The 25,113-nt window shown below is 45.4% G+C and overlaps 2 protein-coding genes and 1 long non-coding RNA gene across 4 annotated transcripts in view; 2 read left to right on the forward strand and 1 right to left on the reverse strand.

Annotated features, from left to right (window-relative positions):
- tecr (trans-2,3-enoyl-CoA reductase) overlaps positions 1–15,556 on the reverse strand; it is a 29,169-nt gene extending 13,613 nt beyond the window's left edge. The window contains exons 1-4 of the mRNA XM_033012222.1: positions 15,443–15,556; positions 4,879–4,929; positions 1,970–2,021; positions 777–821 (exon numbers count right to left, since the gene is read on the reverse strand). Of these exons, the coding sequence (XP_032868113.1) occupies positions 777–821; positions 1,970–2,021; positions 4,879–4,929; positions 15,443–15,457 (163 nt within the window). The 5' untranslated portion in view covers positions 15,458–15,556. The remainder of the gene's footprint in view (positions 1–776; positions 822–1,969; positions 2,022–4,878; positions 4,930–15,442) is intronic.
- Positions 7,269–14,088, forward strand: LOC116966073. Its single transcript, XR_004409892.1, has 3 exons — positions 7,269–7,391; positions 7,850–7,854; positions 14,077–14,088. It is a non-coding gene; the product is annotated as an uncharacterized LOC116966073 (long non-coding RNA).
- On the forward strand, positions 15,312–24,456 carry nxnl1 (nucleoredoxin like 1). 2 transcript variants are annotated; one of them, XR_004409891.1, is made up of 2 exons: positions 15,312–15,742; positions 23,226–24,456. XR_004409891.1 is itself a non-coding variant. In XM_033012224.1 (2 exons), exons 1-2 carry the CDS (start codon positions 18,906–18,908, stop codon positions 23,500–23,502), a joined length of 603 nt encoding a protein of 200 aa, XP_032868115.1. In that variant the 5' UTR covers positions 18,645–18,905; the 3' UTR covers positions 23,503–24,456. The 2 variants fall into 2 exon arrangements, 1 of the variants encoding a protein (XP_032868115.1); XM_033012224.1 differs by lacking the exon at positions 15,312–15,742 and adding an exon at positions 18,645–19,231.
- The last annotated feature ends 657 nt before the right edge of the window (positions 24,457–25,113 follow it).

The raw sequence follows: 25,113 nt of genomic DNA on the forward strand, positions 1-25,113 counted from the left end.
TCTTGTAAACACTCTAAAGAATAACTCTAGCAGACGTCAAGAGGCCCACCCTCTCAGCTAGAGGCTACTCCAAAGAAGGAATGTAGAAGGACAGTATTTATTTTTTAAACAACGATGCAAAGATACTATTTAAAATAAATAGGCTAATCCATTTCTTCCCAGCAGCAATAAAAGCCAGCTGCATACAGTGGCACAATTCCTGGCAATGTCTGAATCATTTACTCCATCAACCATGCCTGAAGAAACGAACAACTGCAGATGCTCATTTACAAAAAAAAGACACAGTGCTGGATTAATTCAGCATGTCAGGCAGCATCTCGGGAGAACATGGATGGGTGACATTTCGTGACGGAACATCTGAAGAAGGTTCTTGACCTGAAACGTCACCTACGCATGTTTTCCAGAGATACTGCCTGACCTGCTGAGTTACTTAAGCATCTATTTTTTTAATTATGCCTGAAGAGTACTTTTACACACATAATTTTCCAACAGTTGGTAGACACAAAATGCTGGAGTGACTCAGCAGGACAGGCAGCATCTCTGGGGAGAAGGAACGGGTGACGTTTTGGGTCGAGACCCTGAAAAAGACAACCTTTCATACTTGGTGATTCATTGGAGCAGTGTTGATTTGATCACTAGGAAGCCTGAATGCGATAAGGCTTGGGGTATACAGATGGCAAATGCTAGGTGTAATGCCACCCCTGTTACAACAGTACTGGGATGGTCACCAAGCAGTGCACTGTGCTCCAGGCAGGAGAAGCTGGTTTATAACTTACTTGGGTCTAGCCTGATGGATTGCCTGGCGGGGTACCATTGTGCATCTGAAACATAAGGGACAGTTATCATTAATACATATTTCCATTGCAGATGATGTGTTTACATATCTTCACTGTCTAATAGAGCTCCACTAAATTCAAACAATTGCAAACACAATCCTTATTTCACTCTTTCATCAGCTTCAAAATTGTTGGTTAGGAATCTCAGGCATTCCATTATTTTGGGCATAATTTGAGTGTCAGCATCTGAAGAAGGGTCTCGATCCAAAACGTCACCCATTGTGGCGTTTCCGGTCGAGACCCTTCTTCAGACCTAGTTCAGCCACGAATTAACCCCCAATGTGATGCAAACTGGCCGACAATGTTTCGGCTGCTTGTGAGTGCCTAAATAGAACTAGAATTCAGAGGAGAGAAAAAAAAACAGTCCCGTTGTAGCCGCTGCACTGTATCAGGCTGCACTGTCATTTTCCCCGTGTCAGAAACCACTGAGCAATATCAAGGGACAAATTCCAATCCTCAGCCCATTATAAAATACAAGGTTGAGCAGTGGCTTTTTGAAGTGAGAAGAACCAAGTTAGAGAACCAATTCCTCATTGAGCGGGAGTTAGCATCAGAGTGCATTAGCACATCAACAATCTGCCAACATGGCCCTGTGATATTCAGACCCCCAAGCTCATTGCAATCAGAACTATTAATGGCACAAAATGCTTTGAGGAGTTTAATAGTCAGCTAAAACCAGCATAATAGGGCTCACAGGACATCAGCTTCCTGTCAGGTTACCTACAGAAGGAGCAGCAGCAGGAGAGAAAACAATTACAAAACTAAGTTTGCCAACTGGTTTAACACTTTGCTGATTACCAAACCAGTTGGTTACTTTATGGTGGTGCAGCAGTAGAGTTGCTGCCTCACAGTGCCATGGACCCGGGTTCAATCCTGACTACGGGTGCTGTCTGTACGGAGTTTGTACGTTCTTCCCGTGACCTGCGTGGGCTGCCTTAGCGTGCTCCGGTTTCCTCCCACATTCCAAAGACGTGCAGGTTTGTAGGTTAATAGGCTTCGGTAAAATTGTAAATTGTCCCTGGTGTGTAGGATATTGCTGGTGTACAGAGTGATTGCTGGTTAGCGTGGAATCAGTGGGCCGAAGAGCCTGTTTCTGCGCTGTATCTCTAAAGTCTACAGTAAAGTCCACTCACGGTTCTTATGGAACATAACCTTGATCTCTCCGATTGTGGCATTTGGCTCCACCTGTTGAAAGATTTCAATAGTTAGTGCAAATCGATCACTCAGCTTCCACAGTGACGGATATTCGGGCTAGGGAAATCTAATGCGGTAACACAAAATGCTGGAAACAAGGACCAATTATTTTGCTATGGCACGCAGCACAGCAGCACCTGCTACAGAGGTGAACAGGACAACATGCTTGTCTGAGGTTTGCACATTTAATTTTAAACTTTTCTGGACTAGGGACTCCGAATCTAAAAGCAGCAACATCAATCAATGCACTCTGCACTCCTCCAACTCTGACACCCTCCCCTCGAGATCAGTTGAAGCAACACAAAATATGGATCAAAGCCCTCCGTGAGAAACAGGTCACTGAGAATCCCAAATGATCTCCTGGGATAGAGTGCATGGGTTGGGAGTGAGCTACTTATGAACCAGATGTCAGCGCCAAAAGAATCAAAGGATGAAGGTCTCTTCCCCTGGACTCTTCACTCTTCATCCTGGCATGAATCCCACGCCAAGTGGATTCACTTTAGAGGCTGGCACTGATGCAGGAACATAGTTGTAAGAAGAGAGGTGAAAAACAATCTCCAGTCCTGTCAGTAATTTCTACACGGCTCCGTGCAAGCGTAAAGCACCCAGCGCCAACAAATGCTGAACTCATGAAATCAGACTAGCGATTTGGGAAAAGCGTTACATAAAGGGGCCAGTACAAGAAAGCAACCAAATGCCATTCTTACTTTAGGCAAGTCATAACCAACCAGCATCCCTCAACTCATAACCAAACCAAATAAGCTCATTGTTTACCTCGTCTTATTCCTAAGGTGCCAGAAAGCCAATCTTTTAGAATACATTATGGGATTAATTGATAAATATCCCAAAAAGCATTGGGACATTACTACATTACGATATGCTTTGGGACTGATGCTGTCATCAGAGATCAGACACTATGTAAATCTAGATTGGTTCTTTCCAAGAATCCCCCAACCATTTACCTTCGGTCTGAAGAAGGGTCGCGACCCTGAAATGTCACCTATTCCTTCTCTCCAGAGTTGCTGCCTGACGCACTGAGTTACTCCAGCATTTTGTCTCTACCCTCAGTCAATATCTGCCTATGAGCTCCTGAAATGGCACATAAACTGGCATATGGATTGGAGTATGTCCAGAATCAAATAAAAAAGGAGGATGAGAGCTACCACAGGCTAGGAGCGTTGTAGCATGGGCTAGAGTAATACAGCCCAGAAACAGGCCGTTCGGCCCAACACGTCCATGCCAACCAAGATGCCATCCACGATTGTCCCATTTGCCTACGTTTGACTGATGGGATTTCTATACTGGATGCTGGCATGGACATGGTGGACAAAATGGCCTCATTCTGTGTGTATTAAGTGCACATTCTTTGCGCTTCAGGTTGCTCCTCCTACAGACAGGCAATTAAGCATAGTTCTGCAGGGACACAGGAGGAATGGGCTACTCCTTCTGAATGACATTGCACTTGCATCCTAACCAGCTTCCAACTCAGTGGAGGTGAAGGCAGGGCTGGGAGCCTCGCAGCGTATAACTGACTCCACACAACCAAGCCTGTGTTACTAACAGCATCAACCTTCATGGGTGCTCAAAGAGCGTGTGCCAGCTACTTCGACAGTGATCATTATCAAGAGATATTAACAGGGTGGATCCGATAACCTCACACTGTTGCCATTGGTTTATTGTTGATACGTGTACTGAGATAGACTGAAAAGCATTTGTTTGCATTCGAGCCAGTCTATACAAGAGTACAACCAAGCCATACACAAACACAGGTAATGCAACAGGTAGGACAAAGAGAAAAGTGTCAGCATGCAGAAAATAGTTTTACAGCATTGAAGTGTTCTTTGTTAAGAGAAAAAGTCCAATGTCTGCCACAAGGTAGGTTGGAAGATTGGGACTACACCCATAGTTTATCAAAGGTCGGATAACAGAGGGGAAGATGCCTTTCCTGAATCTGTTTTCAAGCTTTAGAATCTTCTGCCTGATGGGAGAGGGGAGAAAATAACTGGCGTGTAAAAGGTCCTTGATTATGTTGGCTGCATTCCTGAAGTGCAGAGTTGGACCTTCCATGCGAGAAGAAATTAATGAAGTTGAAAATGTTTGCAGATGGACACATGCCAGTTAATGATACTTCTTAGCACCACTCAAAACAAGCTCTTCAGCGCAGTGAACGCTGCAAGTCACAGCAGGGGTGGAGGGGTAGGATGATTCAAGTAGTCTATAGGCAAACTATGAAAGCAAACAAAAGCCACAGGGCAAACCTAGATTCTATCAGGAATCTTGAAGAGATAAGAACAGGAAGGCTTATCAGCTTGGATTTGCTCTTTGGGATATTTATCAATGAATCCCATATGTATTTTTCCCCTGCAACCATCTAAATATTTTTCCCAAGCACTTGGCCAATGCCCCTTTGAAGGTTCCTGCTTTTTCTAAGGTAGCTCAGATCTCTGCTTTAACTCTGCCAATCAATATAACTCTGTGTGTGAGGTACACTGCCTCTTCTGCCTGTGCAAACGTTTAAGCTTTCTGCCCGTGCTCTTTATTTATTTATTCCATCATTTCTCCTAAAAACATCTGCTCTTAATCAATGCTGTAAACTAACGTCGCAAACACTCTGAAAACGGCACTGCGCTAGCTGCAGGTGCTTATACCGAGGCATCTTGATTGCAAATTGATCACAATTTGAGGAGACTAATAAAAGACAGACATTACAGGGTGCTGATTTGAGTTAGATTTCCCAAAGTACCGTATCGAGGCAAAACGACGAGTGACATATGGGATTGACATGTTTTACCAGAGTGTTGACATGCATTTTTGTTTGCAGGGAGTTAAAGGAAAGGCACATGCTTACCTTGTCCAGAAAGCTGAGCTTCTGCTTGGTCCTGGCATCCAAGATCTCCACCTCAAAGAAAACAGAAGCTTTTTTAGATTTCTTATGTGATTTTATGGGGCGATTGGCAAAAAATAAGCCATTAGTCATCAGCAGGTTTGGCTCTGGCAACATCACGTTCATGCCCTTAGTCATCGCAGTCTGTTCAACTCTATAAAATTAAACAGCCCAGTCTTCTTTTTAAAAGAGTTAACATAGAAATCAGGTCCCTGCTGCAGCCTGTGTCATGGGGAGCAGAGATGAAACCCAGTTATCTGTTGCATCTAGACAAGGCAGCTGTAAAACGGAGACCACTCAGAGAAGGTGAAATCTGATAGCCCTGGAATCTGAGCTCTAACTAAATATAATCTAATTAATAAGCATACACCAGAACATCTGGGCAGAGGGCTTGGCAGACCTGAGGAACCTATGCATAGCATTTATTTTGTAAACTAATAAACATCCTGTAAAGTATTGGAAGGAACCACAGATGCTGGTTCAAACTGTAGACACAAAAAGCTGGAGTAACTCTGCGGGTCAGGCAGCATCTCTGGAGCAAAGGAATAGGTGACTTTTCGGGTTGAGACCCTTCTTCAGATGGGTGAGAGACACTTCTTCAGGACACTTGAGAGACCATACAACGGCAGATCAGGCAATGATTTGTGGCCACGAATCAGGAATCAACAGCAACCTCACACCCCAGCCCATCAGGGGAAAGAGATAACACAAAGATAATCCCCGTCAGACACAGCAATTTGTGAAGAGTGCCAACCCTTCTAGAATGGGAAAAGAATTTCAAGCACAAGGGGGCTGATACAGTCAGAGGAACGAACACAATCACAGGTCTCCATGGGCCGCTGCACTAGATATTCAATGATACTTTATGTCACATGTACCTGGGGACAATGAAATGCATTGTTCTGCAACTCGGTAAACTGACACAGCAGACCTCACCTAGAGAGTACACAAGAGTCGCCACGTTTCTGGCACTGATAAAGTTATGTAAAGTTCATTGAATAGACTTATGCTTGCAGTGGCGAACCAGGCCTGCCGCTACGCGTGGAAGCAGGCGGCCCCCTGCGGAGTCCCCCCTTCTTTCTATGCAACCCCCCCGCTGGGTCTCCACTTTGATTCGAACTTGATAGAACATTGCACACACCCACACCATTCGGTCAATCTGATCTATGCTAGCTGCCTCCTCCCACGCTCCAACTGTACTTTATTCTTTAGAGTAGCTGACATTTGCCTCACACACACCAAAAATAACGGATGAAAGCAGATGGACTAGCTAGGATTGGCCAAGGCATTGTTCTCCACCTCAAAAGAAAGCTCCCAACAACTTCCAAATTGGATTGACCATCACACTACGAAGAATAGTCTACCAAGCAAACATGATCAATTCCACCAGAACTCCCTCAAGGAACTGCACACAAAAGAAGTCAACCTCCGAATCTCCATGAGCACAAGACCATGGTCTGCCAGGAGGCTCAGTGTCTGCTCACAGATGGTCACCATTGCAATTAGTAACCCATTAGGCACAGCCCACCCATTATTTATCCTGTGACTAATTATTAATTACTAATCCCTTGCTTGCTGAGTCGACTGGTTTGAATTACTTGTTCCTGGAGGATGTAGAAAGCTATTCTTGGCATTGTTGCCTCATTGGTGGATAGATGCTGGCATCAGAACCCATGAGCTGTGTCAGCAATTTGGGACGTACACATTTTCTTTACAAGGAAAGCTGCAGGAATTTAAACTGCAGAGTCTCCATTGGGTGGATGATCTACAACCAGAGAAAGAATCAGAGGAGGAGAATCATTCTTAATAGTGTCAGGATTTGAGACTCGCTGTCCAAATGGGCAATGGATAGCGATTCAGCAGCGGTCTTCAAGCAGAATCTGAGTAAATATCTGATAAACGTTGCAGGGACATGCAGGGAGGGAGCAGATGTAATGATAACTGGCTCTTTGCACTCAATGGGCCAAATGGTTTCCTTCTAAGGTTGGATGTGCTGTACACCACTGGGCTCAAGGGAAAAAAAGATTTCTACTGGATATAGGCTAACACCTCACTCCCCAAAATGGCAGATGATGCAGTCAGGGACGTGTAGAGCCTTGGTGACAGACGACGTGAATGCAAGCCGGGTCCGTGTTAATGTGCAAATGTTAGCACCTTATTTGCAGCTGTTAAAACCAAAGATACTAGCCTTCTATGATCTTTGGTTAAAACTGAGCATTGAGCTGCAGAGCTAGGCTTGTGTTGAATCTAACAATAGAACCTACAGGCAGGAACAAATGCAGTGGGCACTACAGACAAGACCGATCGTCACACAACTGTTCTTCACGGGGAGACCAGAAGGCAGAGGAGCACCATAATCACCAAACAGTAAGCTTTCCTCCCACATCCCAAAGACGTGCGGGTTTGAAAGTTAATTGGCCACTGTAAATTGCCTAGTGTGTAGAGTGAATGCAAAAGTGAAATAACATACAACTAGTGTGAACGGGTGATCGGTGTGGACATGGTCAGTCGAAGGGACTGTTTCCATGCTGTATCTCTAAACCAAAGTAATGAGCATAAAGATATTTAGACGGAAAGTTTCAGACTTTCTTTTGCTGTCAATCTAAGCACACAAACCTCCAGCCCTTAACTCCATGCCAAATAATTAGTGATGTTCATGGCTGCTGGTTTGTGGGTGGGGGTGGAGGGATGTGAAGGAGAAGGGAGCATGACCTCAGCCTTCTCGAGTTGTGTCTGGTTATCCACAGCCACTTCCTCTGCCTGAAGAAGGGTCTCGACCCAAAACATCACCCATTCCTTCTCTCCAGAGATGCTGCCTGTACCGCTGAGTTGCTCCAGCATTTTGTGCCTACCTTTGATTTAAACCAGCATATGCAGTTCTCTCCTACATGTGTATTGTTCATTTGTTGAGTAGTTTATTGTCACGTGTACTGAGGTACAGTTAAAACTTTTTTGTTGCGTGCTACCAGTCAGCGGAAGGGCATTACAGAAGGAAACAACATCATCTTTAATCAAGCAATGATTCTTTCCACCATTTCACCTCTCCTCAACAGACAAGAAAATCCCAGGTTCATGAAGCTGTCTCAGTAATGGCTACTATTATACGTGCCCACGACAAGCACTTGTACCTGAGGGTCTTGCTCCAAATTCAGGTCAGTCTAGGCCCTGCCACTGAGTTGTGTTTTGCACCTTACATTCAGGAGGCATTTAATCAGAACACATCCCCAGGCAGGGAATGTTAGAAGTGGCGCCAATATATATTTAGAATGGGGTGGTAATGTGGTGTTTGCTCTCGATGTAACCAAATTATTATGTTTATTCCCTCTCAGAGGCAGGAAAAGGTCAACATGTAGAGATAATACAATACTTTAGGAGACACACTCTAGTGTGTTTATCCCAAGTAGCAGCATAAACCATCATTTCATTCACTGTGGATTCAGGCTATGGTGTCTGCATCAGCTAAAAGAAAATCAACTGAGAGTAAAATACAAATGTATGGACATTTATCTTGTCATAATGTTACCAACTTTCTGGAGGAGAATCAACAAAATTTGCTCACAATTTCACCCAGAGTTGGAATGACATTCACAGGGGAGGTACAGAACAAATATCCAAGATGACATCACAGATTGAGATTCAGGTAGAGAAGATCACTGGTCAATGACACAGAAGTACACAATAAAACAGGAGCATGTAAGCCACCAGGCCTCTTAACCTGCCCTTTGGCCCAACTTGTCCATGTTGACCTTCTACACTAGTCCCACCTGCACACGTTTGATCCATATCCCTCTCAACCTTTCCTATCCATGTACCTGTCCAAATGTCTTAAATATTGTTATCGTACCTGCCTCAACTGCCTCCTCTGGCAGCTCGTTCCATGTACCCACCACCCTACGTGTAAAAGTTTCCCCTCTCACCTTAAACCTTCAGCGGGGCCTGTTACGGTTGCTTTAATTTTCAAAAATCAAGACTCATTTGTAAAATAGTCAGTTTATCAATGATGACTTTCAGATCCATACAATACTCCCACCCAGTGACATGTTGAAGTATTGCACCAAAAATACTGTTGGCATCAAAAGGATTTTATTATAAATTCCTACCAGAAAGTCGACAGTGTGGCATTCTCTCAGTAATCCACTGGAGAATCAGGGAGAATTATGTACTCAAGTCTCATGAATGGAGCTTAAACCCCCAGCCTTCTTATTTGGATGTAAGAATGTGAAGCATTTAAGCATTGCTGACATCTGATACCTCCATAAACAGCTCCAAACCCATTCAAATTTGAAGAGCGCAAATTTTTCTAACCTATCATAACTCCATTATCCTGTATGGGATTGGATTTACGGCCCAAAATATGGATGTGTTATCCCCCAAACAATCAAATCTGTGTGATTATCCAAATAGTGGCCTGACACAGCAGTAAAAGCAGTCAGACAGATACACCTCAGAAATGGACACTCTTTCCCACCCAATCCACACTGACCATCAACTACCCATTTATATTAATCCTACATTAATCCCATTTTTAATTTCCCCCATATTCCTATGAACACCCCACGATTCTAGCACTCACCCACAACTTAGTGGCCAAATTCACCGATAAACACACATGTCTTTGGGGTGCGGGAAGAAACCAAGGATCCATGGGAAAACCAACAGGGAGAACTTGCAAGCTCCATACAGACAGCACCCAAAATCAAAACTGAACCCAGATGACTGGGAGTGTGAGGCTGCACGGTGCCACCCAATTTAAGTTGATGCCCTAATGTCTGGTTTTCCAATCCTGGCCGCCCCGAGATGATGTTAAATGAAGCACCCACTTGGTGATTTTAATGCAGTGCCCTACGAGGCCACTCAGAGTGCTGATACGCCAATTACATCAGCAAGGTCTAAATTAAAACCCAGACAAATCCAAGAACTGAACGTGATAGTTTGATGGCTTTATGGCCTCATTTAGTTATTATCAACATTTTATATTACTCTTACAATGGGACTGTGGACATTTTTAATGTTTTTGGAATCCTGATTATATACAACTAAATTAGGCATGCTGCAATCTGGGATATCTGCTGAAAATGTCCAAAGTGCAGTTGGTTAAATCCGCAAGTTTCCAAATTGCTGCCTCAACACAAGAATTAATGCTTTGTTCTCCTCCCAGTACATTTCAACATGAGTACAGAATCCAAGACCAGTATCCCATTATTAAAGGTACACAAAATTGCTGGGGAAACTCAGCGGGTGCAGCAGCATCTATGGAGCGAAGGAAATAGGCGACGTTTCGGGCCGAAACCCTTCTTCAGACTGATGGGGGGTGGGGGGGGGAGAAAGAAGGAAAAGGGGAGGAGGAGGAGCCCGAGGGCGGGCGGATGGGAGGGTGGGAGGAGACAGCTAGAGGGTTAAGGAATGGGAGGAGACAGCAAGGGCTGTCCCATTATTAACATGCTTTCTAAATCCCAAAGATGGGCTCCTCCATGATGTCTCAGGTACACATGAATAGACTGGGAACACGAGTAGGTCCCTCAAGATTGCCCCACCATTCAACATGATCGTGGCTGATATATGCTGATGTACGGTGGCACAGCGGTAGAGTCGCTGCCTCATAGCGCTTACAGCACCAGAGGCCGGGTTTGATCCTGGCTACAGGTACGGTCTGTACAGTGTTTGTACGTTCTTCCCATGACCACGTGGGTTTTCTCCAGGACCTCTGGTTTCCTCCCCCACTCCAAAGACGTACAGGTTTGTAGGCTAATTGGCTTGGTATAACTTTTACGCCCTCACCATACCGAAAACACAATGATCAGAAATGAACAAAACAATCCAGGTGAGGTAACCCCAGTGGTTTAGGTGAATTTCAGCACTGCAGATTTCAAAAGATTTATGTACAGATACTTACATCAAATGTAAAATGATGCCTGTTAACATGTCTCGGTTCTCCTTACTCTTCCTACCAAGCCTTGCATGTTGCACTATATTTCGACAGCTTTGTGTTAGTCACTTCCCCCGATACAGTTTGTGACTTGGGCAGAACGCACCGCCTCGCAGATATCTTGTCCATTTAATTTCCTGGACCAGTTTCCATGACATTGGCCTTTTATTTGAAAAGACAAGTTTTCTGTCCATCCCCCGAGATCACATCTGCAGGAAGTGCTGGGAATTGTTTGTGTGCCTCAGTATTCATGTGGGGCGGGCTCGACGAGTTGGTCTTACCCTGGCCATTAGCCTGCCGTTTGCCATTACACGCTTTGGTTTCTGTTGTATTAATACTAAATCTTTCTCTGGTCCTCGCCAAACTGCTCCCGACATTCCTCAAATTTCTTCAGAAATGTTCTTTCCAAGAAAACCTCTTAACACTATGGAAACTTCCATGTGGTTTAAGTTAGCAAAGGCATTGCCCATTTTTACTGCAATTTAAATTCCACAAGGCCACTCATTAGCTAAGCCCATCAATCAAACCAATAGAATTAAGGTTGTTTCATTGATCCGTTCCAAGATTTCAATCAGACCTGTATCAGAATCGGTCATTACGCGCAGGAGGCCATTCAGCCCATCAAGCCCATGCCAGCCCCCTGCAGCCCTGTGAGCTCCTATCAAATCATTGCTCATCTTCACTAGCATCAACGTCTGGAGCAAGTGCTTCAGGTCATAGCCACTTGTGTGTAATACAATTCATGCACATATCACTCCCCACATCCATCATGCCTTACATCTGTGTACCCCAGGCCTTATTGCATCACCTGGTGGGAATGTTATTTAAATCTGTGATCAAGTCTCCCCTCAACTTTCTTTGGTCAGAGGAGATCAAGCCAACATCTCCAAATTAACCTTGAAACCAAACGCTACAATTCCTGGATCACTCTAGCGAACTTCCTCTGAACCTTCTCGAATAGCTTTGTTACTGAGAGCCTGAAAGTCTAGCCCCTCACTCCTTAAAGGGCTCTTAAAGATAGCTGAGTCAGGGGATATGGGGAGAAGGCAGGAACAGGGTATTGATTGGGGATGATCAGCCATGATCACATTGAATGGCGGTGTTGGCTTGAAGGGCCGAATGGCCTACTCCAGCACCTATTGTCTATTGTCCTTTTCTCTGTTGTTTATGTAATGCAATTATTCATTACTCAAGGTTTCTTAGGAACGCAACTATTGCGTTATAGCAGAACCCCCTGCAATTGGAGTCCAAGCAGGCTTCATTCTTGGGGTATAATTTCCTGTAGCACGATACTTAACAGCTTCTGCACATTCCCCAACAAATTCCTGTAAGGCATCAGTCATAACTTGGTTGTTAACATCCACATCCAAAGATACAGATGTGTGAAAATGTGCAAAAGTAGCTAGAAATGTTTCACGCAATAAGCTTTTATTATCTAGAATTGATTAGCAGAAAGGGGGGTGGATGCTGAAACAACAGCAACTTGCAAAATGTAATTAGATAAATATTTGAAACAGATGATATGGCATTGCAACACAATCAGTAACTCTTTCTGATGGTGGCACAGGCACAAGAGGCCTGTATCATTCTCATAAACGATTACAAGGAAACAACTTCATGGCCAACATTCAATGGCTAAACAACAAAGCATCTTTAGCAAAGCCACTTTATTTTCCATTAAAGTCAAGTTCTCACGATGACTTACTAATTACAACAACATTTCTGCTCAGGTGAATATTTATGTTGCTGAGAACGAACATTATATAATAGAATTGTTTGCATATTGGCAGCATCTTAGTGTTTCATAATGGTAAAGGAGCAGAGGTGCTGCAGTCTTCATGTTCCAGAGCTTGTGGTTTGACCCTGACCTCAATACTGCTTGTGTGGAGTTTGCACATTCTCTTTATCCTTTGTCCAGTAGGAAAACTTGCCACTGTTGGTTTTGTCCAGGTACTTAAGTTTTCTTCCACATCGCAAAGTTATGCTTCGATCTTTAGATTCATTGATGATATCACTGCAATTGGCCGGATCCAACGGCAATAACACGACCGTGTTGGGGAAGGAGAGATCGGGAACCTTATGTCACGTTGACAACAACTCAGCACTTGATGACAGCAAGGCAAAACAGCTGGTTGTTGACTTATGGGAGTAGAGGGGTGAACAAATCCTATCCTTGTCAACAGAGCTGCTGTCAGGTTCCTCAGCATCCAAAACACCAGCAACACTTCACACTGATGTGGAAGCAAGAAAGCACACCAATGTACTGGTACTTCCTGACTTGCACAAGGGTCACGTTCCGTGAACCATTAGGCAAGACAGGACCCAATGGATTCAAGTAACAGCCTATTGTTCTCTGCAATCGCAGCTGCATATTTCTGTTTCAATTTGTTTCTATTTTCCCTTCTTTCTCTATCTGCTGGCATTTAAAGTATTTGTTATCTGAACAACTTTGGTCTCCAACTTTCCATCTCTCTGCAAATTAAAACATCATTGTTTTCTCACTTTTCAATGTGTTGAAGGTTCCGTGACTTGAAAGATTGACTCGGTTTCACTCCTTATAAATCACCCAACCTGCCGTATTTTCAGGCATTGATTTAAGTTTGATTTGGTGTCAAAATAGTTTGAAATTGACCAGGATCATGGGGCACCTTCCTAGGTGTTGCCATTAGATATGCCTCTGCCACATCTGGCCTTGGAGGTCCTTTTTTGGCCTCAAGTGTCCAAGAACAATATTCTGCAGTAAGCTCAGACTGGGTTTAGATCCACTATGCTCAGATCAGATTTTAATTGTGATTGGATTGGAACATACAGCATGCAAGCAGGCCCTTCAGCCCACCAAGTCCATATCGACCACCCATTCACATTAGTTCCATGTTATCCCACTTTCTCATCCACTCCTTATACATTAGTGGCAATTTCTTCATTTAAAGCACTTTTTGAAAAATACTGCAAACAAAAATAATTTTTTAATTGCATAAAATGCTTTTTTTTAAATTATTTTTGTTTGCAGTAATTTTTTAAAGTATTAAAAATGAAGAGATTTACCAGAATGCTGCCTTGATTGGAGATTACCTGTCCCGTTGAGTTACTCCAACATTTTGTGTCTATCTTCGATTTAAACCAGCATCTCAACTTCAGTACTTTCCGACACACTTTCCGCGTACAGGTCAGCTGTCACATTGCAATATCAACCACTCCTTGAAGAAAGTAATTCATTGGGGATATAGTAACATTAGTGGACTCGGTGGACTGCACTGTGCATACTGTACTAACCGGGGCGATTGTGCTTATGTACAGGGATAGTCCTGCTAAGCTGTATGCAAATAATGTATTTCACTGTACCTGGTACCCGTGACAATAAAGAAACAATTGAACCATTAACATTATGATAAAATCATTGAGAATGCAATCCTATCATAATCTCACAGACAGGGCAACAATGCAAACACGGTATCAATTGACATCCACCGGGCCTGTTACAGCAGTGTCAAAATGCTGACTTTGAATGATTAGGAACTGCATAACATGATGCCATAAAAATGAATCATAAATTCTATGGGGTGGGAGATTGCAATCTTCACATGGTCTGCCCTGTTTCGACGAATGCAATCAACCTGGTGTGCACAATCAAATAAGATCAAATAGAACAAGATATCCTACAACTTTAGGCTGTGCACGCCATACGCAAGAAGAAGAATAAATTCTATATCCTCTTTCTACCATGGATTTAATGGTAGAAAGAGTCAGCATTAAAGTATCAGAGAGTAGCATTAAACTAAGACCTACGATTCTCTGCAAATTCCTTCCCATGTTGTGCTGCTGCAAGTAGGAATTTCATTGTTCTATCTAAGGCCTGGATAGAGTTGATGTGGAGAAGAGGATGTTTCCACTAGTGGGAGAGTCTCGGACTAGAGGTCACAGCCTCAGAATAAAAGGACATTCCTTTAGGAAGGAGATGAGGAGGAATTTCTTTAGTCAGAGGGGGGTGAATCTGTGGAATTCGTTGCCACAGGAGGCTGTGGAGGCCAAGTCAGTGGATGTTTTAAGGCAGAGAGAGATAGATTCTTGATTAGTACGGGTGTCAGGGGTTATGGGGAGAAGGCAGAAGGGGTAAGAAGGAGAGATAGATCAGCCATGATTGAATGGCGGAGTAGACTTGATGGGCCGAATGGCCTAATTCTGCTCCTATCATTTATGACAATAAAACACTCTGGACTCAACCCTCATGATGTCGCCATCTCTGAGCATGGGTCAGTCAGAGGGGCAGGGACACGCGTGCGCGGTGGCAGCAGTGCCGGCAGCGTTGAAGGCGCGCATGCGTGCGGTGGGGCTCTCTCCACATGCCGCGCACGCGCGGTGTCAACAGCACCGGCGCTGTCGGCATCGCGCCTGCGCACAGCAGGTCCGCTCTTGCGGGTGGCGCGTGCGCGTGGCCGGAGCGGTCAAGGGCGCATGTGCGTGCACGGCGACGGCAGGTTTAACCCTCCCCTCCCCTCCCCTCCCCTCCACAACAATGGGGTCCAGTGGAGACACGACGCGCTTCACTCCCGCCCGTTGTCAGCATCTCGCCGACCTGACCCGCGGCGGGGATCGAGGACTCACCTCATAATGCTTCATGGCGCCGCTCGTGCCGCCAACTCCAAACCGCCCAACGGTCGCCGGCAACCCCGCGCCAACCACGTGACTGCGCCGGGGGGAGGGGGATGGGCCTCGCTCACCAGACGGCCAATCACCGCCTCGCTTCCCTCACAACCAATCACCCGTGATCCCAGTGGACCAATCGCCGCCCAGCCACCCCGATCTCCGCCTCCAGCCAATAGGCTGCCCGGAAATGAATTCCCGGGACCAATCAAAAAGGAGAGGACCGTCTGCTCGATCGGCCAATCAGGATGCGCCTTTATGGTAAGGACAGAAACATGAAACATAGACAATAGGTGCAGGAGTAGGCCATTCGGCCCTTCACCGCCATTCAATATGATCATGGCTGATCATCCAACTCAGTATCCCGTACCTGCCTTCTCTCCATACCCCCTGATCCCTTTAGCCACAAGGGCCACATCTAACTCCCTCTTAAATATAGCCAATGAACTGTGGCCTCAACTACCCTCTGTGGCAGGGAGTTCCAGAGATTCACCACTCTCTGTGTGAAAAAAGTTCTTCTCATCTCGGTTTTAAAGGATTTCCCCCTTATCCTTAAGCTGTGACCCCTTGTCCTGGACTTCCCCAACATCGGGAGCAATCTTCCTGCATCTAGCCTGTCCAACCCCATAAGAATTTTATAAGTTTCTATTAGATCCCCTCTCAATCTCCTAAATTCTAGAGAGTATAAACCAAGTCTATCCAGTCTTTCTTCATAAGACAGTCCTGACATCCCAGGAATCAGTCTGGTGAACCTTCTCTGCATTCTCTCTATGGCAATAATGTCCTTCCTCAGATTTGGAGACCAAAACTGTACGCAATACTCCAGGTGTGGTCTCACCAAGACCCTGTACAACTGCAGTAGAACCTCCCTGCTCCTATACTCAAATCCTTTTGCTATGAAAGCTAACATACCATTCGCTTTCTTCACTGCCTGCTGCACCTGCATGCCTACTTTCAATGACTGGTGTACCATGACACCCAGGTCTCGCTGCATCTCCCCTTTTCCTAGTCGGCCACCGTTTAGATAATAGTCTGCTTTCCTGTTTTTGCCACCAAAATGGATAACCTCACATTTATCCACATTATACTGCATCTGCCAAACATTTGCCCACTCACCCAGCCTATCCAAGTCACCTTGCAGTCTCCTAGCATCCTCCTCACACTGCCCCCCAGCTTAGTGTCATCCGCAAACTTGGAGATATTGCCTTCAATTCCCTCATCCAGATCATTAATATATATTGTAAATAGCTGGGGTCCCAGCACTGAGCCTTGTGGTACCCCACTAGTCACTGCCTGCCATTGTGAAAAGGACCCGTTTACTCCTACTCTTTGCTTCCTGTTTGTCAGCCAGTTCTCTATCCACATCAATACTGAGCCCCCAATGCCATGTGCTTTAAGTTTGTAAACTAATCTCTTATGTGGGACCTTGTCGAAAGCCTTCTGGAAGTCCAGATACACCACATCCACTGGTTCTCCCCTATCCACGCTACTAGTTACATCCTCGAAAAATTCTATAAGATTCGTCAGACATGATTTACCTTTCGTAAATCCATGCTGACTTTGTCCAATGATTTCACCACTTTCCAAATGTGCTGCTATCCCATCTTTAATAACTGACTCTAGCAGTTTCCCCACTACCGATGTTAGACTAACTGGTCTGTAATTCCCCGTTTTCTCTCTCCCTCCCTTCTTAAAAAGTGGGGTTACGTTTGCTACCCGCCAATCCTCAGGAACTACTCCAGAATCTAAAGAGTTTTGAAAGATTATTACTAATGCATCCACTATTTCTGGAGCTACTTCCTTAAGTACTCTGGGATGCAGCCTATCTGGCCCTGGGGATTTATCGGCCTTTAATCCATTCAATTTACCCAACACCACTTCCCGGCTAACCTGGATTTCACTCAATTCCTCCAACTCCTTTGACCCGTGGTCCCCTGCTATTTCCGGCAGATTATTTATGTCTTCCTTAGTGAAGACGGAACCAAAGTAGTTATTCAATTGGTCCGCCATATCCTTGTTCCCCATGATCAACTCACCTGTTTCTGACTGCAAGGTACCTACATTTGTTTTAACTAATCTCTTTCTTTTCACATATCTATAAAAACTTTTGCAGTCAGTTTTTATGTTCCCTGCCAGTTTTCTTTCATAATCTATTTTTCCTTTCCTAATTAAGCCCTTTGTCCTCCTCTGCTGGTCTCTGAATTTCTCCCAGTCCTCCGGTATGCTGCTTTTTCTGGCTAATTTGTACGCATCATCCTTCGCTTTGATACTATCCCTGATTTCCCTTGTTATCCACGGATGTACTACCTTCCCTGATTTATTCTTTTGCCAAACTGGGATGAACAATTTTTGTAGTTCATCCATGCAGTCTTTAAATGTCTTCCATTGCATATCCACCGTCAACCCTTTTAGAATTAATTGCCAGTCAATCTTGGCCAATTCACGTCTCATACCCTCAAAGTTACCAAAGAACATAGACACAGAGACATAGAGACAGAACACAGAGAAATGGAACATAAAGACATAAAACAGAGACATGCCTCCAACTTAATTGTAAAAGATCCATTGAGTTAATTCTGATGTCCCTAATATATTATTTTCCACGCTCCCTCTGTCATTGTTTGGTTGTCTGCCAATAACCTGTCCTAGTTTGTTTTTTTAACTCATTTTATATTCTTATGCATTTAATACCGTCCAACTTTCTGATCCAAATCCTCCATTTGATGTTCATTCAGAAACCACACTGGCAACATCTGTTGGAAAGAATGGAAACTTGTCTAACAGCTGTCTTTAAATCAGACCATTTGTTCACATTCCTTGTCTCTTTGCCATTTCAACTCACTGTCTTGGTCTTTAAACTGCTCATATAAAATCTCCACATGTTCCATTCCCTTTCCTCAGGCTGGTGTCAAAGGAATTGATTGGGTATGGCATGGAACTCAGACTTTATTCATGATCCAATAAATGATCCTCATTTCCCATTCAGATCACAATGCTCAGATTAATTTTCGCCAGTCTTCTGTTCAAATTCACAGAACGTATACTTAATTTCATTTCTTATTTAGAACCAATTCGCTGGAGAAACTCAGCGGGTCGAGCAGCATCTGTGGGGGGAAAGGAATGGGGAGGTTTCCGGTCAACACCCCGCATCAGGACTGAAACCCTTCTTCAGACTGAGCTACATGAGTGATTCAATGCTGTGGCTCTATGAAGTTCAATGTCACTAAATCAAATTTAACATTGAAGCCAGAAGGCTGTAAAATCCCCAGTAGAAAAGATTAAATGCGATTACTTAGGCTTACGTTGAGCTTCAGTGGAAGTGTGTGAGAGGCTGGGTCAGAGTGGGATGGGGAATTAAAGCAGTGTACGTAAAGATCCCGCTCGGATTTGGAGGCCGGGGTAGCTGCAGAGACAGCCGGTGGCCATGGGAGACCTGTTTACGGGTAGAACGTTGATACAGAACAACAGGGACAGGGACGAGCTGGACACGCCGCTGCAGCTGGACAAAAAACTGCGCAACAAGGTAGTGCTGCTGTACTTTGGCTCAAGGGACTGCCCCCAATGCCGGGAGTTTGCCCCGGCCCTGCAGGCCTTCTCCAACCGCCTGTTGGACGAGTATTACATCCTGCGGGCGGCTCAGCTGGTGCTGATCTACGTATCCCAGGACACAAGCGAGGAGCAGCAGCAGCGGTACCTCAAGACGCTGCACAGGAGGTGGCTCTTCATACCATTCCAGGACAAGTACAAACGGTAAAGTGGGGACAGGAAGAATACACGCTCGCCTTGATCTTATAGAGGAATGGAATCATGAGAGGAATAGATCAGACAGATGCACAGAGTCTCTTGCCCAGGGTAGGGGAATCAAGAACATAGCTTTAAGGTGAAGGGGAAAAGATTTAATAGGAATTAAATAGGAATAGGGTAACTTTTTCCACGCAAGGTGTAGTGGGTGTATGGAATGAGCTGCCAGAGGAGGTAGTTGAGGCAAGTTAAACTGAAACCAAAACCAGGAATGGCTGTTGGGATCCCTGGTAGAATAGGGGACATTAATGGCTAACCTGCGGTAAGCATTGTGATATGTAAATGTAAACCATGCTTGTCTTAAACTTGCACCAAATCCTGTCGAGTGTTGCCACACTCTTCAGGCAAACAACTCTGCAATCTTATAGTTAATTTTCTTGACTCCAGTTCCCCCTGTGGCCTTGGCCCTCCTCATTTTTGCAACCTCACCCGAGCCTTCAACAACTCTTTTTCACTGTACCTCGGTACACGTGACAATAAACTAAAACTGAACTGAATTGAACCACTCTGAGCTCTGAAGTTCCTCTCCAAAGTCTCCACTCCACCACCCACTCTTCCTGGTCTGTTCTCCTTCGTACTTGTCTTTGGCCAAGCTATCAGTCCCCTGATAGACACAAAAAACTGGAGTAAGTCAGCGGGACAGGCAGCATCTCTGGAGAGAAGGAATGGGTGACGTTTTGGGTCGAGACCCTTCTTCGGACTGTCCCGTCCCGACCTTCCCAGGTGGCTATATCAATGTTTTGTATGTGAAACCATGAAATATTTTGCTGTATGGTAGTATATTTCTACAATAGTAACATATTCTGAGTCTAAGCTGGTAGCTAGTATTCTTGAAGTTTTCCAACTTTGACCTTATCAATCTGCTCTTTACAAGCATTCTTTACAATCTCTTTAGGGAAACCTCTTTACAAAGGAAACGTCCTGGCAGGCTCTGGAATTCCGTATGTGCTTCAAATTAGTAGCTTACTATAAAGTCAGAAGCCTCTCAGAGGATCAAATCCAACAATCCAAATCTATAACAAATACTGCTGATATAACTGCTTCCTACAGATACAGTCAGTATCAAACTGGAGAAGCTGTCAGAGCTCAAAGGATGTTGATCCGAAAAATTGGGTTGTACACAGCGTGAACAGTGATTTTGATTGATTTAAAGATCTAGCATGGAAACAGGCCCGTCAGCCCACCAAGACTACGCAGACCATCGATCACCCGATCACAATCGTTCTATATTATCCCACATTCTAAATTTTCCAAATGTACAGTTCAAAAGTTTGTTAGCTGCTGAATATTAGTATAGAAATTGAAGAGAATTGTGGATGCAGCCCAGACCATCACACAAACCAACCTCCCTTCCATTAATTCCATCTACACTTCACACTGCCTTGGCAAGGCCACCAGTATAATCAGAGACCAGTCTCACCCCGGTCACTCCCTCTTCTCCCCTCTCCCAGGCAAGAGGTACAGAAGAGTGAAAATGCACACCACCAGATTCAGAAACAGTTTATTCCCAAGTGTTCAAAAGGGAACTGCAGATGCTGGAATATCGAAGGTACACAAAATTGCTGGAGGAACTCAGCGGGTGCAGCAGCATCTATGGAGCGGAGGAAATAGGCGACGTTTCGGGCCGAAACCCTTCTTCAGACTGATGGGGGGTGGGGAAAGAAAGAAGGAAAAAGGGGAAGAGGAGGAGCCCGAGGGCGGGCGGATGGGAGGGTGGAAGGAGACAGCTAGAGGGTGAAGGAAGGGGAGGGGACAGCACAGGCTAGCCAAATTGGGGGAATTCAATGTTGATGCCATAGGGGCGCAAGGACCCCAGACGGAATATGAGGTGCTGTTCCTCCAATTTCCGCTGTTGCTCACTCTGGCAATGGAGGAGACCCAGGACAGAGAGGTCGGATTGGGAATGGGAGGGGGAGTTGAAGTGCTGAGCCACCGGGAGGTCATGTAGGTTAAGGCGGACCGAGCGGAGGTGTTCGGCGAAACGGTCGCCCAACCTACGCTTGGTCTCACCGATGTAAATTAGCTGACATCTAGAGCAGCGGATGCAGTAGATGAGGTTGGAGGAGATACAGGTGAACCTTTGTCGCACCTGGAACGACTGCTTGGGACCTTGAATGGAGTCGAGGGGGGAGGTGAAGGGACAGGTGTTGCATTTCTTGCGGTTGCAACGGAAAGTGCCCGGGGAGGGGGTGGTGCGGGAGGGAAGGGAAGAATTGACGAGGGAGTTGCGGAGGGAGCGGTCTTTGCGGAAGGCAGACATGGGGGGAGATGGGAAGATGTGGCGAGTGGTGGGGTCACGTTGGAGGTGGCGGAAATGGCGGAGGATTATGTGTTGTATTTGCCGGCTGGTGGGGTGAAAGGTGAGGACCAGAGGGACTCTGCCCTTGTTGCGTGTGCGGGGATGGGGAGAGAGAGCAGTGTTGCGGGGTATGGATGAGACCCTGGTGTGAGCCTCATCTATGGTGGCGGAGGGGAATCCCCGTTCCCTGAAGAACGAGGACATTTCCGATGCCCTGGTATGAAATGTCTCATCCTGGGAACAGATGCGGCGTAGGCGGAGGAATTGGGAGTAAGGGATGGAGTCTTTACAGGGGGCAGGGTGGGAAGACGTGTAGTCCAGATAGCCATGTGAGTCAGTGGGTTTATAATGTATGTCGGTCAGGAGTCTGTCCCCTGCGATGGAGATGGTGAGGTCAAGGAATGGTAGGGAAGTGTCGGAAATCGTCCAGGTGTATTGGAGTGCCGGATGGAAGTTGGTGGTGAAGTGGATGAAGTCAGTCAGTTGTGTGTGGGTGCAGGAGGTGGCACCAAAGCAGTCGTCAATGTAGCGGAGGTAGAGGTCGGGGATGGGGCCCTGGTACGCATTGAACAAGGATTGTTCAACGTACCCGACAAAGAGGCAGGCGTAGCTGGGGCCCATGCGTGTGCCCATAGCTACGCCTTGTGTTTGGAGGAAATGGGAGGAGTCAAATGTAAAGTTATTGAGGGTGAGGACCAACTCCGCTAAGCGGAGGAGAGTGTCAGTGGCTGGGTAAAGGTTGCTCCTCTGGTCGAGGAAGAACCGGAGGGCTTTGAGGCCATCCTGGTGGGGGATGGAGGTGTAGAGTGACCGGACATCCATGGTGAAGATGAGGGGGTGAGGGCCCAGAGAGTGGAATGCGTGGAGGCGGCAGAGAGTGTCTGAGGTGTCTAGAACATAGGTGGGGAGGGATTTGACCAAGGGGGATAGGATGGTGTCAAGGTATGTGGAGATGAGTTCGGTGGGGCACGAACACGCAGAGACAATGGGTCTGCCGGGAGAGCCGGGTTTGTGGATTTTAGGGAGAAGGTAAAAACGGGCCGTGCGGGGCTGGGGAACGATGAGTTTGGAGGCTTGGTCGGGTAGGGCGTGGGAATTGATGAAGTCGGTGATGGTGCTAGAAATGGTGGCCTGGTGCTCGTCAGTGGGGTCATGGTCCAAGGGTAAGTAGGAGGAGGTGTCCGAGAGTTGGCGCGTGGCCTCAGCTTTGTAGAGATCGACGCGCCAGACTACCACGGCACCTCCCAAGTGTTATCAGGTAACTGAACCATCCTATCAACACTAGAGAGCAGTCCTGAGCTACAATCTACCTCACTGGAGATCCTTGGAGTAATCAGACTTTACTGGACTAATCTTGCACTAAACGCAATCCCCTTTATCAAGTATCTGTACATTGTAGATGATGGACACAAAAAGCTGGAGTAACTCAGCGGGTCAGACAGCATCTCTGGAGTTTTGTGTCAAGTCCCTGTGGCTGAGATTGTATTGTCTTTCTGCTGACTGCTAGCACGCAACAAAAGCGTTTCACTGTACCTCGGTACACGTGTCAATAAACTAAACTATTGGTGAAAGGTAACCAAAATCCTGACATGTTGTTTTAAGGTCATGTTGATGCAAGTGAATGTTTATCTTTTCTCCTTCCAGAGACTTACTAAGAATGTATGATGTCAAAGAAATGCCGTGCATCATTGTTCTCAAACCCAATGGAAATCTTATCAGCAGGAACGGAGTGGCAGAGATCTCCATGATGGGAGTAAATTGTTTCAAGAATTGGTGGGAAGCATCTGATGCCATTGACCGGAATTTCCTGCTGGCAGAAGATCTTGAGGACTGGACCTGGAAGAGTCTGACAGACCCCTTAAGGCAACTCAAGTACAAGATTAAAAAGGTGACTACAGAGATGGCTGATGGAACCGAGTGACTAGCATGGAACTGATGATTCTACCCAATCCTTTCCCCCATCCTTCTTGGCTGTATCCAACTTCCATTCCAGGACATCCACATTTTAATTCCCTAATGTTTGCAGATCCCTGGAGCAACAATTAACTCAAAATTACAGGAAATCATTCTCTTGAGAATATGTGAAATTTCCTCCAAAATTTCCAACCCCTCAGAAGAGAGGGATTATCTCAGCTCTAGATTACCGTGTGAAGTTGAAGTATCCTGTGACTTAATCTACAAATAGAATAACTAGGTTAAACTAAAATACACAGTTGGATTAGTATCAGGCAATGTATTCTTCCCTTCAAATCTGGTCTCTCATTTCCCTTATTCCTAACCAGTCCGATGAAGGGTCTCGGCCAGAAACGTCACTCCCTCCTTCTCTCCAGAGATGCTGCCTGTCCCGCTGAGTTACTTCAGCTTTTTGTGTCTATCTTCGGTTTAAACCAGCATCTGCAGTTCCTTCCTACACAGAAAATAGATGGTCAGAGACAGAATTACCAGCCCAGGGTCCCAAACTATGGGACCCTCGTCTTTAAGTGTAGAGTAATTAATTGGTGGAGAGTAATGAAGTTTGATTTAATTAACTCTGGAGTAATAACTTTTTACTTTGTAACAATGATACTGTCTTGTGTCACACTAGGTATAATGAGACTCCTCCTTGCAACGAGACACAAGAGTCCTCTGTATGTGATACATGTTTATTCATCATTGACTGTCCAGTTGTGCACCTGTGTTTAACATGTGCCTGTCTTCCACTTGTAGATTTGTGCAGAGCTGTCTCTATGTTGATCGTAATACTTTGGACACTTCATTCTATCATTTTCTTATCTTGTTTTAGCCAGTTTAGTCACCATCCATTTAAACTGTGGAGAGAAAGTCTGCAGCTTTTGGTATGGAGTAAAAGGGCAATAAAGATTTGTTTGTTTGTTAATTCCTGTTTTCATTGACATTCAGGGTCTAATGCAAAATACTAACACATAAGTCTCGACACGAAACGTCACCCATTCCTTCTCTCCAGAGATGCTGCCTGCCCAGCTGAGTTACTCCTGGAGTAATAACTGTTTTACTTGTCCTCCTGTTGGTACTTGGGCAGCACAGTAGTACGGGTGTCAGGGGTTATGGGGAGAAGGCAGGTGAATGGGGTTAGGAGGCGAGAGATAGATCAGCCATGATTGAATGGTGGAATAGACTTGATGGGCCGAATTGCCTAATTCTGCTCCTATCATTTATGAACTTATGAAATTGCTGCCTGACAGCCCCAAAGACCCAGAGATTAGATCCTGACTGGGGGGTGCTGTCTGTACCGAGAAACCCTGTGCATGGGTTTTCTCTGGGTGCTCTGGTTTCCTCCCACACTCCAAAGGGGCTTACATAAAGTGAACAGTATTTTCCCCAGGAATCTACAACTAGAAGGAACAGGTTACAGTGAACAGGTTACCGGGCCAAGTTTTTTTTACATAGAAGGTACATGGTGTGTACATGAAATGAGCTGCTCGAAGTACTGGCAGAGGCGGGTACAATGATGACATTTAAAAGGCAGGTACAAGGGAGGAACAGGTTTGGAGGGACATGGGCAAGTGGGACTAGC

The sequence above is a fragment of the Amblyraja radiata genome, chromosome 35 (assembly GCF_010909765.2).
Source record: "Amblyraja radiata isolate CabotCenter1 chromosome 35, sAmbRad1.1.pri, whole genome shotgun sequence".
Lineage (NCBI taxonomy): Eukaryota > Metazoa > Chordata > Chondrichthyes > Rajiformes > Rajidae > Amblyraja > Amblyraja radiata.

Bases quoted from the DNA above. Each gene is read 5' to 3' on its own strand.
- nxnl1 (XM_033012224.1), top strand. From the start codon at position 18,906: ATGGGAGACCTGTTTACGGGTAGAACGTTGATACAGAACAACAGGGAC. The intron at 19,232-23,225 runs GTAAAGTGGGGA...TTCTCCTTCCAG, and splicing joins TTCCAGGACAAGTACAAACG to AGACTTACTAAGAATGTATG.